The sequence below is a fragment of the Carcharhinus amblyrhynchos genome, chromosome 1 (genome assembly GCF_965287045.1).
Source record: "Carcharhinus amblyrhynchos chromosome 1, sCarAmb.v2.hapA, whole genome shotgun sequence".
NCBI classification, from domain to species: Eukaryota; Metazoa; Chordata; class Chondrichthyes; order Carcharhiniformes; family Carcharhinidae; genus Carcharhinus; species Carcharhinus amblyrhynchos.
The window spans coordinates 68,653,543-68,671,323 of NC_137324.1; the positions used below are offsets into that span (position 1 = coordinate 68,653,543).

Below are 17,781 nucleotides of genomic sequence, written 5' to 3' on the forward strand. Positions count from 1 at the left end.
ATTGAGTGGAGACATTAAAGAACTGGGATTGTTCTCCTTAGAGCAGAGTAGGTTAAGGGACATTTGAGAAAGGTGTTTAAACTCAAACAGTTTTGATAGAATGAATAATAGAAACTGTTTTCATTGGCAGAGGGTTCCATAACCAGAAGACACCAATTTAAGGTGATTGCCAAAAGAACCAAAGGCAACATGAGAAGACTTTTTTTTTGCACAGCGATTAGTTCTCTGTAATACTTGCTGATCAGTGTCCCCTGAATGAATTTAAGAAATAACACCCTGCCAAGCACTGCCTAAAAAGGTGGTGGAAGCAGATGCAATAGTAACATGCAAATAGGAATTTGAGCTCGGATATGTGGAAGAAACCAGCACGATCACAATCAGTGGAATGTGTTGTGTCATTCTATAAATGGAAGAGATTTTTAGTTTATATTGGATTTAAACTTTTCTATAAGGCTGTTCAAGAATTCTGGCATACACTGCAAACATTTTCAGCTAACACATTTTTATTACCTCATTGAGTTACATTTCAAAAACCAGCCAGTCGGACCAACTGGCCCATGCCAATGTTTATGTTTCACATGCAGCTCCTCCCACCCTCCTTCATGTAAGTTCACAAGCATTCCCTTTAACACTATTCCTACATCCAGCACATGCCTACACTGCTTCTGCTTAAATACATTAATACTGTTCACCTCACCACTTAGTTGTGGCAGAAAATTCCACATTCTAAATTCTCTTCGGATAATTAGCTTTCTCCAGAATTCCCTAGTGTTCTATTTCTGTCTATCTTATACTTAAGGCCTCTAGTTTTGATCTTCTCCACAATTTCTCACCTCCTATCTTATCAAACCTTTTACTTACCTGAAAGGGCTTAATCAGTGTGTCCCTCAGCTTTCTCATTTTTGTAGAGGAGTCCCAGCCTGTTTGTCTTTCGTGACAATTATAACCCTTCAGTTTGGGATATCACTGTTGGGAATTTTCTTTGCATCTTCTCCAAAGCTTTTATCTAATTTTTATAATATGGAGATTGGAACAGTGTGTCATACTCCCAATTGTGGTCAAATCACGGCTTTGCACAAGTTCAAACTAACATTAACCCTCTATTTAAATGTGTTTGCTTCAATTATAAAAATCATTGTTTCCCTACTGAGCTATACCTTTAGTGCAACATAACTTGCTGTTTGCCAGTGCTTATTAGCTATAGGGTCCCTGCGCCACAGGGAAATCGATGAACCAGATCAAGTCAGTTCACAAGTCTCTGCTTCCAAAGAACACTTACAAAGTTATTTACCAAAGATCATAAGGAATAGGAGCAGGAGAAGAACACTTAGCCCATCAGATCTGCTCCACCATTCAAAAACATCATGGCTGATCTAATCGTGACCTTAGCTTTACTTTTCTAACTGCCCCATAAGCTTTTACTCTCTTGTAGATTAAAACTCAGCTTCAGCATTTTCAATGATCCACCCTCCACTGTGGCTGGAAAAGATAATTCAAAGGATGAATTACCTTCTGAGAGAAAAAACCCTCTTCATCTCTGTCTTAAATACTAGATCCCTTAGTTTTAAACTGTATCTTCCCCACGAGGGAAATCATCCTCTCAGCATCGACCTGTCAAGCCCCCTCAGGATCTCTTGATTATAGAGTTTTCATTACCCCTGCATAGAAGTCCTTATGAACCCTTGGTTTCCTTGATGTTTAGATGAAATAAATGAATAGCAGCCCCACCCCCATACAAAAATGTCCCATCCTTAAAAATTATTTCATTAATTTGTGCTTGGATTTCATGTTGCAACTTGCTTAGCGTCAACTTAAATTAAAAAATAAATCGAGAATTGCATTCAGACTTATACATCCTCAGTGTTTGTACAAAGTAATTCAATATTTTACCCCTTCCAAAACACCTTTAAGATTCCGACCCTCCATATAACCTGGCAACAGATTGATTTTAGCTCCATCCACAGAGGATTGTTATCTGCACCTGACTCTCATCCTCAGCCTAAAGAGGAAATATTCAGTTTTCCTTTCCATGAATTTGATTACACTAAAATAGTTGACTTGTTTTCAAAGAACAAAGAAAATTACAGCGCAGGAACAGGCCCTTCAGCCCTCCAAGCCTGCACCGACCATGCTGCCCAACTGAACTAAAACCTTACCCTTCCAGGGACCAAATCCCTCTAGTCCCATCCTAGTCATGTATTTGTCAAGATGTCCTTTAAAAGTCACTATCATATCTGTTTCCATTACCTTCCCGACAGCGAGTTCCAGGCACCCGCCACACTCCGTAAAAAAAAAACATGCTTTGTACATCTCCTTGTTCCTCGCACCTTAAACCTATGCTCCCTAAAATTCATTCTTTCACCCTGCAAAAAAGCTTCTGACTATCCACTCTGCCCATGCTCCTCATAAACTTGTAATCTTCCATCAAGTCGTTGCTCAACCTCTGTCGTTCTAGTGGGAACAAACCAATTTTCTCCAACCTCTCCTCATAGCTAATGCTCTCTGTACCAGGCAACATCCTGGTAAACCTTTTCTGTACCCTCTCCAAAGCCTCCACATCCTTCTGGTAGTGTGGCGACCAGAATTGAACACTGTATTCCAAGTGTGGCGTAACTAAGGTTCTATAAAGCCGCAACATGACTTGCCAATTTTTGAACTCAGTGCCCGGCTGATAAAGGCAAGCATGCCATATGCCTTCTTGACTACCTTCTCCACCTGCATTGCCACTTTGTGACCTGTGTACCTGTATACCCAGATCCCTTTGCCTATCAATACTCTTAAGGATTCTGCCATTTTGTGTATATTTCCTATTTGTATTAGATCTTCCAAAATGCATTACCTCATATTTGTCCGGATCAAACTCCATCTGCCATCTCTCCACCCAAGCCTCCAACCGATCTAAATCCTGCTATATCCTCTGATGGTCCTCATCCGCTATCTACAAATCCACCAACCTCTGTGTCGTGTGCAAACTTACTAATCAATCCAGTTATGTTTTCCTCCAAATCATTTATATAAAATATATATATAGTATATTACTAACAGCAAAGGTGCCAGCACTGATCCCTGAGGAGCGCCACATAAGAACATAAGAAATAGGAGCAGGAGTAGGCCTTCAAGCCTGCCCCGCCATTCAATAAGATCATGGCTGATCTGAAGTGGCTCAGTTCCACTTTCCCGCTTTCACCCCATAACCCTTAATTCCCTTGCCTACCAAAAACCTATCTATCCGTGTCTTAAATATATTTAGCGAGGTAGCCTCCACCACTTCAACAGGCAGAGAATTCCAGAGATTGACCACCCTTTGAGTGAAGAAGTTCCTCCTCAACTCTGTTCTAAACTGCATCCCCCTTATCTTGAGGCTGTGTCCTCTAGTCCTGCTGTCCTTTCTGAGCGGGAAGAATCTCTCTACCTCTACCCTATCCATCCCCTTCATTATCTTATATGTCTCTATAAGATCCCCCCTCATCCTTCTAAACTCCAACGAGTACAGACCCAGTCTATTCAGCCTCTCTTCATAGTCCAACCCCCTCATCTCCAGTATCAGCCTAGTGAACCTCCTCTGCACTCCCTCCAAGGCCAAAATATCCTTGCGCAAGTGCAGCGACCAAAACTGCACACAGTACTCCAGCTGTGGCCTCACCAGTGCCTTGAACAGTTGCAGCAAGACCTCCCTGCTTTTATATTCTACCCCCTCGCTATAAAGGCCAGCATCCCATTCACCTTCTTGATCACCTGCAGACTGGGTTTTTGCGACTCATGCACAAGGACCCCCAGGTCCCTCTGCACCGTAGCATGCTGCAGCTTTTCACCCTTTAAATAGTAATCCCTCCTACTATTATTAGGTTATCAGTGTGAGGTTATCCACTGCCAAAGTGGATAACCTCACACTTGCTAACATTGTATTCCATCTGCCAGGTCCTCGCTCAGCCTATCTAGATCCCTCTGCAGACCTTCCACACCCTCCACACAATTTGCTTTTCCACTTATCTTCGTGTCATCAGCAAATTTCGACACCCTACACTCAGCCCCCTCCTCCAGATCATCTGTATAAATGGTAAATAGTTGAGGCCCCAGCACCGATCCCTGTGGCACTCCACTAGTCACCAACCGCCAATCAGAATAGCACCCATTGATACCAACTCTCTGCCTCCTATTAGACAACCAATCCTCTATCCATGCTAACACCTTACCCCCAACTCCATGCCCCCTAACCTTCTGAAGCAACTTTTTGTATAAATTTGTCAGACACAACTTCCCTTTAACGAATCCGTGCTGCGTCTGCTCTATCAAACAATTCTTCTCAAGGTGCCTCGCTATTTCTTCTTTGATGATGGATTCAAGCATTTTTCCAACAACCGACGTTAAACTAACCGGCCTATAATTCCCTGCCTTTTGCCTGCTACCTTTTTTAAACAGCGGCTTAACATTAGCTGTTTTCCAATCTTCCGGCACTTCCCCGGAATCCAGCAAAGTTTGGTAAATAATCACTAAGGCATCTACTATCACTTCTGCCATTTCCATGTCACAGCCCTCCATTCAGAAATAAGAACATAAGAAATAGGAGTGAAATGCACCCTTCCACTGTTACTTTCTGTCTACTTTGACCGAGCCACTTTTGTACCCACTTTGCCAGTTTACCTCTGATCCCATGTGACTTCACCTTCTGTACCAGTCTGCCATGAGGGATTTTGTCAAGGGCTTTACTGAAGTCCATGTGGACAGCATCCACTGCCCTACCCTCATCAATCATCTTTGTCACTTCCTCAAAAAACTCGTTCAAGTTAGTGAGACACGACCTCCCCTTCACAAAACCATGTTGCTTCTCACTAATATGTCCACTTGTTTCCAAATGGAAGTAGATCCTGTCTCGAAGAATCCTCTCCAATAATTTCTCTACCACTGATGTAAGGCTCACTGGCCTGTAATTACCTGGATTATTCTTGCTACCCTTCTTAAACAAAGGAACAACATTTTCTATCCTCCAATTTTCTGAGACCTCCCCTGTAGCTGGTGAGGATACAAAGATTTCTCTCAAGATCCCAGCGATTTCCTTCTTTGCCTCTCTCAATATTTTGGGGTATATCCCATCAGGCCCTGAGGGCTTGTCTACCTTAATGTTTCTCAAGAACCCCAATATCTCCTCCTTTTTGATCTCAACATGACACAAACTATCTATACACCCTTTCCCAGATTCATCATCCACCAAGTCCTTCTCTTTGGTGAATACTGTCACAAAGTACCAATTTAATACCTCGCCCTTTTCCTTTCGTTCCATGCACAGATTCTCTCCCTTGTCCTTGACTGAGCGAATCCTCACCCTGGCTACCCTCTTGCTCTTTATATATGTATAAAAAGTTTTGGGATTTTCCTTAATCCTGCTGGCCAATGATTTTTCGTGACCCTTTTTAGCATCCCTTACTCCTTGCTTAGGTTTCTTACTGCTTTCCTTGTATTCCACACTTGCTTTGTATGTTCCCAGCCTCCTAGCCTTGACAAATGCTTCCTTTTTCTCTTTGACTGGGCACACAATATCTCATTATCCAAGGGTCCCAAAACCTTCTTATCCTTCATCCTTATGGGAATGTGCCTGTCCTGAATCCCTGTCAACTTATACTTGAAGGCTTCCACATGCCAACTGTTGATTTGCCCTCAAACATCTGCCCCAATTCTTCAGTTCCTGCCTAATATTGTTGTAATTAGCCTTCTCCCAATTTAGCATCTTAACTTGAGGACCACACTTTACTTTATCCATCAGTACCTTAAAGCTTACTGAATTGTGGTCACTGTTCCCAAATGCTCCCCTATTGAAATGCTGACCACCTGGCTGGGCTCATTTCCCAACACCAGGTCCAGAATGGCCCCTTATCTAGTTGGACTATCTAGATACTGTTTCAAAAAGCCCTCCTGGATGCTTCTTACAAACTCTGCCCCATCCACCTCCCTAGCACTAAGTGACTCTGAGTCAATATAGGGGAAGTTAAAATCTCTCATCAGAATAATCCTGTAACTTTTACACCTTGCCAAAATCTGCCTATATATCTGTTCCTCTTTCTCCCGGTGGCAATTCGATGGCAACATTGTGACTACACCCTTTCTATTCCTGAGCTCTGCCCATATTGCCTCGCTGTAAGAACCCTCTGAGGTGTCCTCCTGCAATACAGCTGTGATATTCTCCTTAACCAGTAGTGCAACTCCCCCAACCTTTTTTACAGCTCCCTCTATCCCGCCTGAAACACCTGTATCCTGAAATGTTAAGCTGCCAATCCTGTCCTTCCCTTAGCTAAGCCTCTGTAATAGCAACAACACCATAGTTCCAAGTATTAATCCAAGCTCTAAATTCATTTGCCTTATCTGTTACACTTCTCGCATTGAAACAAATGAACTTCAGTCCACCAGACCCTCTTTGATTAGCAACCATACCCTGCCTGTTGTTCCTCTGAGTCTTACTGGCCCTTCTCTCTGGTTCCCCTTCAATTTAGTCACCTTTGCTTTGGTTTCCACCTCCTCCTGCCAAACTAGTTTAAATCCTCCTGTGTGACACTAGCAAACCTCCCAGCCAGAATATTTATGCCTTTCCAGTTTAGATGCAACCCGTCCTTCTTGTACGTGTCCCACCTGCCCCGAAAGAAACCCCAATGGTCCAAATATCTAAAACCCTCCCTCCAATACCAGCTGCTTAGCCATGTGTTGAGCTGTACTATCTTCCTATTTCTAGCCTCACTGGCATGTGGCACAGGGAGTAATCCTAAGATTACTGAGTAATCCTGAGATTCCTTTGGATAAAGCCATGTGAAGAAATGCCACGATGCCAGGAGTGTGGTGGAATCCATACTTGCAGCAAAATAACACCATCGAAGTGGGAGCACACCTAAAACATTTCAGTCTGTCGGTTCTAATAGTATCATTGGGCTTCAGATTAACAGTCAAAAGTGCAAGGGTGCAGAATTAAATCAGCTGAGTGACAAAACTGATGAAATTTTCTAACTCTGATAATGATTTTTGCAGCCTGTTTCCTAAACTTCTTACATTTAATCTTGTGTCTGTCCTTGTCCCTGCAACTACTTTAAACAGTTTGCTTCCAGCAGCCCTGTCCCATTCTTCCATTATTTTACACATTCCATCATATCATGCTGTACTCTGCATTGTTCAAATGCAATATTATCCTTATAATGTAGAGCTGAAAATGCAGTTATCAAATCCAATGTCTCTCTTAGCCAGTATTGTTGTATTTTAATATTGGCAAGTATTTAATGATTTGCCACTTAATATTATCACTCCATTTCGGTTTGCAAGAATCCTGTGGGCAGGAATCCAGTGGAAACGGATTTATATCCGTTTTGCCGACTTACACTGACCCACATAAGTAATGGATCTTAGCAGAAAAAATCTATTTGTATTATATTAAATACATATGCTTTTTTTTTAAACATAGCTGTATGGTGATGTCACATTTTGAAGAGCAAAAAGTAAGTGATGATGAAGAACCCCCAACTGAACAAGACCGAAGGAAGAAGCTGGTAAGTAAATATTTTGCAACTTGTCAAAGCTGCTGGAGAATTTAAACTGAAAGAAAGAGAATTTAACAGAACTAAAATCTTCACACTTTAACACTGTGCTGGACATGATATTAGATTTTTTTCTTTATCAATTTTCATTCCTAACATGTACTTCATTTGAAGGCATGATTCCTGTGACTCCCCATGGGCACCTGTCATCTTCTGAGTACCATGCCCAGGTGGTTTTTTGTCATATGTAAGACTTGATTATGAATGTCATGAGGTTATTAAATCTGTTTCTCACTGAGAATCTACATATCCTAGTTTAAATTAGTTAACTTGGCACAAGTTGCAAATAGGACCTTCCTGGACCTTGTAACTCAGCTATTAATTGTCTATCCTTACTGAACCATCAAGAGAGTTTTAGCATGTGAGGTTTTAAGACTAAATTTTTACACACCTGGTTTGCAAACATTACATTGTCTTCGTGTATTAAGTTTGTGCAATTGAGTATTAAAATGTCTCCATTTCATTAACATTCCTCACATTCAATGAGTTTCCAACTTGTGTCAGCTGCATAGTGCAACAACAAAATGACTCTCCACATAGGCCTTGTGTTTATGCTGAACCATTTTGATGCACCCCCAGATGCTCAGATCAATATAAAGCACAGGCAAAAGCAGGAGAAGTTTGGTTCTCCAGTCAGATATAGAATGGTACATAGCATTAGAAAATTTAAGAACGTTTAAGCTCTTAGGCTGATTGGTTTTACCAAATTGACACTATTCTCCCCTGAATCTGGCTAAGTTAGGGGTTCCATTCGTAGACATGCAGGGTAGAATAGGTGTAGGGTGATGCGGCGGCGCGGGCTCGTTGGGCTGAAGGGCCTGTTTCCCGTGCTGGGTTGTTCTTTGTTCTTTGTCAATATATCGAAAGAGAAAGTGTTGGGTATCCTAAATTGCATTAAGGTAGACAGGTCCCCAGGGCTGGATGGGATCTATCCCAGGTTACTGCAGGAGGCAAGGAAAGAAATAGCTGGGGCCTTAGCAGATAATCCTTGTTGACCACAGGTGAGGTCCAAAGGACTGGAGAATAGCCAATGTTTAAGAAAGGAAGCAGGGGTAACCCAGGAAAATATGGGGCAGCGAGCCTGACATCAGTAGTGGGGAAGCTTTTGGAGAAGATATTGAGGAACAGGATATATGCACATTTGGAAGAAAATGGATTAGTTACTGACAGACAGCATGGTTTTTTATGGGAAGGTCATGCCTCACCAACTTGATTTGAGTTTTATGAAGAGCTGACAATGATAATTGATGAGAGATGGGCTGTGGATGTAGAACATAGAACATTACAGCGCAGTACAGGCCCTTTGGCCCTCGATGTTGCACTGACCTGTGAAACCAATCTAAAGCCCATCTAACCTACACTATTCCAATATCATCCATACGTTTATCCAATGACCATTTGAATGCCCTTAATGTTGGTGAGTCCACTACTGTTGCAGGCAGAGGATTCCATGCCCTTGCTACTCTCTGAGTAAAGAACCTACCTCTGACGTCTGTCTTATACCTATTACCCCTCAATTTAAAGCTATGTCCCCTTGTGCTAGCCATCTCCATCTGAGGAAAAAGACTGTCACTGTCCACCCTATCTAATCCTCTGATCATCTTAGATGCCTCTATTAAGTCACCTCTTAACCTTCTTCCCTCTAATGAAAACAGCCTCAAGTCGCTCAGCCTTTCCCCATAAGACCTTCCCACCATAACAGGCAACATCCTGGTGAATCTCCTCTGCACCCTTTCCAATGCTTCCAGATCCTTCCAGAGCCCTATGCAATACTCCAAGTGTGGTCACACCAGAGTTTTGTACAGCTGCAACATGACCTCATGGCTCCGAAACTCAGTACGTCTGCCAATAAAAACTAACACACTGTCTGCCTTCTTAACAACCCTATCAACCTGGGTGCCAACTTTCAGGGATCTATGCACATGGACACCGAGATCTCTCTGCCCATCCACACTACCAAGTAACTTACCACTAGCCCAGTATTCTATATTCGTGTTACTCCTCCCAAAGTGAATCACGTCACACTTTTTTGCATTAAACTCCATTTGCCATCTCTCACCCCAGCTCTGCAGCTTATATGTGTCCCTCTGTAACCTGCAACATCCTTCTGCAATGTCCACAACTCCACCGACTTTAGTGTCATCTGCGAATTTACTAACCCATCCTTCTACACCCTCATCCAGGTCATTTATAAAAATGACAAACAGCAGTGGCCCGAAAACAGATCCTTGCGGTACACCACTAGTAACTGAACTCCAGGATGAACACTTTCCGTCAACCACCACCCTCTGTCTTATTATAGCTAGACATTTTCTGATCCAAACCGCTTAATCACCCAATCCCATGCTTCCATATCTTCTGCAATAGCTTACCATGGGGAACCTTATCAAACGCTTTACTGAAATCCATATACACCACATCAACTGCTTTATCCTCATCCACCTCTTTGGTCACCTTCTCAAAGAACTCAGTAAGCTTTGTGAGGCATGACCTACCCTTCACAAAACTATGTTGACTATCCCTAATCAAATTATTCCTTTCTAGATGATTATAAATCCCATCTCATATAATCCTTTCCAAAACTTTGCCTATACCAGAAGTAAGGCTCACTGGTCTGTAATTACCAGGGTTGTCTCAACTCCCCTTCTTGAACAAGGGGACAACATTTGCTATCCTCCAGTCTTCGGGCACTATTCCTGTAGACAATGATGACCTAAAGATCAAAGCCAAAGGCTCTGCAATCTCCTCCCTAGCATCCCAGAGAATCCTAGGATAAATCCCATCTGGCCCAGGGGACTTATCTATTTTCGTACTTTCTAGAATTGCTGATACCTCCTCCTTATGAACCTCAATCCCATCTAGTCTAATAGCCTATATCTCAGTATTCTCCTCGACAACATTGTCTTTTTCCTGTTTGAATACTGATGAAAAATATTCATTTAGCGTCTCTCCTATCTCTTTGGACTCTGCGCAGAACTTCCCGCTACTGTCCTTGACTGGCCCTAATCTTACCCTAGTCATTCTTTTATGCCTGACATACCAATAGAAAGCTTTAGGGTTTTCCTTGATCCTACCTGCCAAAGACTTGTCATGTCCCCTCCTGGCTCTTCTTAGCTCTCTCTTTCGGTCCTTCCTGGCTAACTTGTAACTCTCAAGCACCCTAACTGAGCCTTCATGTTTCATCTTGACATAAGTCTCCTGTTCCCTCCTTATTCATGCACCCATCCAGATGCCTCTTAAATGTTGTTAATGTGCCTGCTTACAGCACCTCCTCTGGCAGAATGTTCCAGGCACCAACACTGTCCAAGTAGTTTATATGGACTTTAGTAAGGCATTTGACAAGATCCCACATGGCAGACTGGTTAAAAAAAACTAAAATCACATGAGATTCAGGGTGAGCTAGCTGGATGGATGTAGAACTGGCTTGCTTATAGAAGACAGAGGTGGAAAGCTGCTTTTCAGAATGGAGATCTGTAGCTAGTAATGTTCTGCAGTGACCAGTGCTGGGACCTCTGTTGTTTGTAGTGTATATACGTGACTTAGAGGAAAATGTAGGAGAACTGATTAGTAAGTTTGCAGATGACATGAAGATTAGTGGAGTTGCTGACAGTGCTGGGAAATGTCAAAGGGTACAACAGAGTATAGATAGATTGGAGACTTGGGCACAGAAATGGCATATGGAGTTAATCCGGGCAAATGTAAGGTGATGTATTTTGGAGAATCAAATTTAGGTGTGAATTATACAGTAAATGGCAGAACCCTTAGGGACATTAACATTCAGAGGGATCTGGGCGTGCAGATCCACAGTTCCCTAAAAGTGGCATCGCAAGTGGCCAAGGTAATTAAGAAGGCATGTGGCATGCTTACCTCCATCCACTGGGGATTGAGCCAGTTAGGCCACATTTGGAGTATCACATGCAGTTCTGGTTGCTACAGTACCAGAAGGATGTGGAAGCTTTGGAGAGTGCAAAGAAGGTTCAGCAGGACGTTGCCTGGTCTTGAGGGTGTTGACTATGAGGAGAGATTGAATAAACTAGGATTGTTTTCATCAGAAAGACGGACCTGAGGAGAGACTTGATAGAAGTCTACAAAATTATGAGAGGCATGGACAGGGTGGATAGTCAGAAGCTAGCGAGCTGAGGAACAGGGAGAGAGTGCAGATAAACACGTGGCTGCAGGGATGGTGTAGGAGAGAGGGTTTCATTTACTTGGATAATTGGAGCACGTTCTGGGGGAGGTGGGACCTGTACAAACAGGACGGTTTGTACCTGAACCAGAGGAGCACCAATATCCTGGAAGGGAAATTTGCTATGGGGCGGGGGGTTAAACTAATTTGTCAGGGATATGGGAAAACGAGCTGTAGTCCAGAAGCCAGTGTTGAGTGTAGTGAGGTACTGAGGAGGGCATCAAGATTGCAGGAGTGTACCAGCAGACAGGAAGGTGGGTTGAAGTGCAAGGAGCATCCAGAATAAGGTAGGTGAACTTGGAGCATGGATTGGTACTTGGGACAATGATGTTGTGGTCGTTATGGAGACATGGTTAGAACAGGGACAGGAATGGTTGTTGGAAGTTCCAGGGTATAGTTGTTTCAGTATGAGTAGGAAGGTGGTAAAAGAGGTAGAGGAGTAGCATTGTTAATCAAGGATAGTTTAACGGCTGCTGAAAGGCAGTTCAAGTGGAATCTGCCTACTAAGGGCTGAAGTTAGAAATAGGAAAGGAGTGGTCACGTTGTTAGGAGTTTTCTATAAGCCCCCAAATAGTAATAGAGATGTGGAGGAAGAAATTACAAAGCAGATTATGGATAGGTGTGGAGGTCACAGGGCAATTGTCATGGGTGACTTTAACTTTCCAAATATTGATTGGAACCTTTATAGATCGAATATTTCAGATGGGGCAGTTTTTGTACAGTGTGTGCAGGAGGGTTTCTTGACTCAATATGTGGATAGGCTGACAAGAGATAGGGCCACATTGGACTTGGTACTGGGTAACGAACCAGGCCAGGTGTGAGATTTGTTTGTGGGAGAGCACTTTGGAGATGGTGACCACAATTCGGTGTCTTTTATTATTGCAATGGAGAGGGATAGGGTCACACGGCAGGGCAAGGTTTATAATTGGGGCAGGGGTAACTATGATGTGATTCGGCAAGAATTAGGGAGCATAAGATGAGAACAGAACCTGTCAGAGAAAGGCACAAATGAAAAGTGGAACTTGTTCAAGGAACAAATATTGCGTGTCCTTGATAGGTATGTCCCTGTCAGTCAGGGAGGAAATGGCCAAGCGAGGGAACCATGGTTCACAAAAGAGGTCTGTCAAGAGGAAAAAGGAAGCGTATGTAAGGATGAGAAAACAAGGTTCAGTTGGATCGCTTGAGGGTTACAAGATAGCAAGGAATGAGCTTAAAAAAAGGGCTTAGGAGAGCTAAGAGGGGGCATGAGAAGTCCTTGGCGGGTCAAATCAAGGAAAACCCCAAGGCTTTTTACTCTTATGTGAGAAATAAAAAAATGATGACCAGGGTGAGGTCAGGGCCAGCCAAGGATAGTAGTGGGAACTTGTGCATGGAGTCAGAAGAAATAGGAGAGGCGATGAATGAATACTTTTCTTCAGTGCTTTCCAAGGAGCGGGGCCATGTTTTTTGAGGATGAGAGTGTGATACAGGCTGATAAGCTGGAAGAAGTAGATGTTCTGAGGTAAGGTGAATTAGCAGTTTTGAAAAACCTGAGGGTAAGCCCCCTGGGGCAGATGGGATATATCCTAAGATTCTTTGGGAGGCACGGGATGAGATTACAAAGCCTTTGACTTTGATCTTTGGGTCCTCACTGTCCACGGGGATAGTGCCAGAGGACTAGAGAGTGGCGAATGTTGTTCCTCTGTTCAAGAAAGGAAATAGGAATGACCTGGTAATTATTGACCGGTTAGTCTTACTTTGGTGGTCAATAAGTTGATAGAAAAGGTCCTGAGGGATAGGATTTATGACCATTTGAAGAGATGCAGCTTAATCCGGGATAGTCAGCATGGATTCGTGAAGGATAGGTCTTGCCTCACAAATTTGATTAAATCCTTTGAGGAGGTAACTAAGTGTGTACATGAAGGTAGAGCAGTCGATGTCGTATACATGGATTTTAGTAAGGCATTTGATAAGGCTCCCCATGGTAGGCTCATGAAGAAAGTAAGGAGGTGTGGGATAGAGGGAAATTTGACCGATTGGATAAGTAACTTGCTGTCTCATAGAATGATGTGGAGATGCTGGCGTTGGACTGGGGTAAACACAGTAAGAAGTCTCACAACACCAGGTTAAAGTCCAACAGGTTTATTTGATAGTAAACGCCACAAGCTTTCGGAACACTGTTCCTTCGTCAGGTGAGTGGAGAGTTCTGATCAGAAACAAGGCACATAAAGGCACACACAGTTCACAAAATACTGATTAGAATGAGAGTCTTTACAGCTAATCTGCTATTCAAGTCTTAAAGGTGCAATGTGAGTGAAGATAGCATTAAGCATAGGTTAAAGAGATGTGTATTGTCTCCAGACAGGACAGTAAGTGAGATGTTGCAAGTTCAGGCAAGTCATGAAGGTTACAGATAGTGTGACATGAACCCAAGATCCCAGTTGAGGCCATCCTCATGTGTGCGGAGCTTGGCTATCAGTTTCTGCTCAGCAACTGCGCTGTCATGTGTCGTGAAGGCCACCTTGGAGAATGTTTACCCAAAGATCAGAGGCAGAATGCCCGTGACCGCTGAAGTGTTCGCCAACTGGAAGGGAACAGTCTTGCCTGGTGATTGTCAAGTGGTGTTCATTCATCCGTTGTCGTAGCATCTGCATGGTCTCCCCAGTCTTCAGGACATCCTTTCCTGCAGCGTGTTAAGTAGACAACGTTGGCCGAGTTGCAAGTGTATGTGCCATGTACTTGGCGGATGGTGTTCTCAAGTGAGATGATGGCATCCACGTCGATGATCCGGCATGTCTTGCAGAGGTTGCTGTGGCAAGGTTGTGTGGTGTTGTGGTCACTGTTCTGAAGACAGGATAGTTTGCTGCGGACAATAGTCTGTTTGAGGTTGTGCAGTTGTTTGAAGGCAAGAGATGGGGGTGTGGGCCTGGCCCTGGTGAGATGTTCGCCTTCATCAATGACATGTTGAAGATTCCGGAGAAGATGTTGTAGCTTCTCCGCACCGGGGAAGTACTGGACGACGAAGGGTACTCTGTCCATCGTGCCCCGTGTTTGTCTCCTGACGAGGTCGATACAGGTTTTCACTGTGGCACGTTGGAACTGTTGATCAATGAGTCGAGTTGCATATTCTGTTCTTTCAGCATCTTTCAGGACGTGTCTATTGCAATCCTCTTCATCTGAGCAGATCCTGTGTATAGAGAGGGCTTGTCCATAGGGGGTGGCTTCTTTAACGTGCTTAGGGGGGAAGCTGGAGAAGTGGAGCATCGTGAGGTTATCTGTGGGCTTGCGGTACAATGAGGTGCTGAGGTGACCGTCCTTGATGGAGATGCGTGTGTCCAAGAATGCAACCGATTCCAGAGAGTAGTCTGTGGTGAGTCTGATGGTGGGATGGAACTTGTTGATATCATCATATAGTCGTTTCAGTGATTGTTCTCCATGAGTCCAAAGGAAGAAAATGTCATCGATGTATCTAGTGTAGAGCATCGGTTGAAGGTCCTGTGTGGTGAAGAAGTCTTGTTCGAGCCTGTGCACGAAGATGTTGCCATATTGAGGTGCAAGTTTGGTCACCATGGCTGTTCTGTGTGTCTGGATGAAGAATTGGTTGTTGAAGGTGAAGACATCGTGGTCCAGGATGAAGTGGATGAATTGTAAAATTGCATCTGAAAACTGGCAGTTGTTGGCGTTGAGTGCTGAGGCAGTTGCAGCAATGCCATCGTCATGGGGGAGGCTGGTGTAGAGCGCCAAGACATCCATTATGACAAGGAGTTCCCCTGGTTCAACTGCCCCATGTGTGCTGAGTTTCTGTAGGAAGTCCGTAGTGTTGTGACAAAAGCTGGGGGTTCTTTGTACAATGGGTTTCAGGATGCCCTCGACGTAGCCGGAGAGGTTCTTGCACAGAGTCCCATTGTCCGATACGATGGGACAGCCAGGTGTGTTTGCCTTGTGCATCTTTGGGAAGCTACAACATCTTCTCCGGAGTCTTCAACATGGTTTAAAGAGTTGTACGAGGCAAGTTTTTTTTTTACACAAAGCGTGCCTGTAACTTGCTGCCAGGAGAGGTACTGGAAGCAGATATGATAGTGACTTTTAAGGGGTATCTTGACAAATACATGGATAGAATGGGATCAGAGGGATGTGGTTCCCGGAAGCGTACGGCCTTTAGTTCAGTCAGGGAGCATGGTCACTGCAGGCTTGGAGGGCCGAAAGGCGTGTTCCTGCTGTGCTGTAATTTTCTTTGTTCTAAGGGATGGGGGAGTGCGGGATGGTCACTGTCTCAAGATACAGGGTAAGCCATTTAGAATTGAAATGAGGAAAAACATCTTCAGAGGTTGGTGAATCTGTGGGATTCCCTACCACAGAAGATTGTGGAGGCTAAGCCTCCAAATATATTTAAGAAGGAAATCGATAGATTTGTAGAATCTAAAAGTATCAAGGTGTATGGGGAGAGCGCAGGAGTTATTTGAAATAAAGGATCAGCCATGATCATATTGAATAGTAGAGCAGGTTCAAAGGCCTACCCCTGCTCTTATTTTCCATGTTTTTGAGGAAACTATGGAAACATTGCAAAATTTTATGAAAATGCAGAGTCTTCCAACAAAACTGGGAAGTCTGGTCCCTTTGTAAATGGGTGACTTGCATCACAGGTTATTAAAGTAGATGTGCTGATATTGGCAAGGCTTCCCATAAGGTTCCAATCTTTCCTAAATATGGGGTTGGTTCCAGAGGATTGGATAGTGGCGAATGTGATACTTCCATTCAAGAATGGGTATAAGGACATTTTACAAACTACAAATTGGTCCATTTAACATCAGTGGTGGGTAAAGCTCTGGAAATTATGATGAGAGAAAAAAATCAGAAGACACTTGGAGAGGTTTTAGTGGCTCAGGGAAAGCCATCATGGATTTGTAAAAGGTAGATCATGCTTGACTAATCTAATTGGTACTTTGGAGAAAGTAACAGAAGATTTGAACTAATGGCAATTGTACTAGCAAATCACTTCTTTCAGGAAGAACTATACTTTATAAGTGAGGGAAATGCAGTGAACATAATGTGCGCAGACATTTAAAAAAAACCCTTCATTCGGTATTATGTGTCAGGTTCATCAGTGATCCAACAGGAAGCAATTTAAGGGAGGGAAGATAACAAACTGGATTAAAAATTGGTTCAAGGGAGAAAATAGAGTAGGAGTTAAGATCAGTGTTCAGAATGGCAGCAGTGCTGCTTACGTTTCAGTCCAAGAGCCACTTCTGTTCACTATGTATATCAGTAAATTGGGTAAAGTGCTTGAGGGAGTGGTAAAATTTGCAAATTATATCAAACTAGGAAGCATAGTTAATTGTGTAAAAGATCAAAGAAAGCTGCAGAGGGATTTCTGTAAAATAAAGGAATAATCTAAAATGTGGCAGATGGAATTCAGTGTCTGAAGTGATGCATTTTAGTTTAAAAAAGCAGTAATCTTACTCTGAAGAGGTGAAGGCTTAGTTTTGTGGAAGAGCAGATGAGTTAGGGGTTACAGATTTACAGGACAATGAACACAGCAGTTCAACTTGAAATAGCCATAGAAAGCAAGCTAATGGATTTTCTAGGTTTTCTTGGATATCCAAGGTTGAGAATTAATGCCAGCTTTGTGTAGAATCTTTTTAAGATCTCCAACAGAAGTACTGTATTCGGTATTAAGTTTTCAGTCTCCATTTTCAAAGAACAAAGAAAACTACAGCACAGGAACAGGCCCTTCAACCCTCCAAGCCTGCAGTGAACATGCTGCCCTTCCAGGGACCATATCCCTCTATTCCCATCCTATTCATGTATTTGTCCAAATGCCCCTTAAAACTCACTATCGTATCTGCTTCCACTACCTTCCCTGGCAGCAAGTGCCAGGCACCCACCATCCTCTGCATAAAAAAACTTGCCTCGTACATCTCCTTTAAACCTTGCCCCTCACACCTCAAACCTATGCCCCCTAGTAATTGATTCTTCGACCCTGGGAAAAACTTCTGACTACACACTCTGTCCATGCCGCTCATAATCTTGTAGACTTCCATCAGGTCG

General features: G+C 43.2%; 1 protein-coding gene across 3 annotated transcripts in view; it reads left to right on the top strand.

The window, feature by feature from the left end:
* The window catches only part of ipo11 (importin 11), a 593,411-nt gene that overhangs the window by 492,800 nt on the left and 82,830 nt on the right, over positions 1–17,781 (top strand). For all 3 annotated transcript variants that reach the window (XM_080186460.1, XM_080186476.1, XM_080186468.1), the window contains one exon: positions 7,436–7,520. In XM_080186460.1, the coding sequence (XP_080042586.1) occupies positions 7,436–7,520 (85 nt within the window). The remainder of the gene's footprint in view (positions 1–7,435; positions 7,521–17,781) is intronic.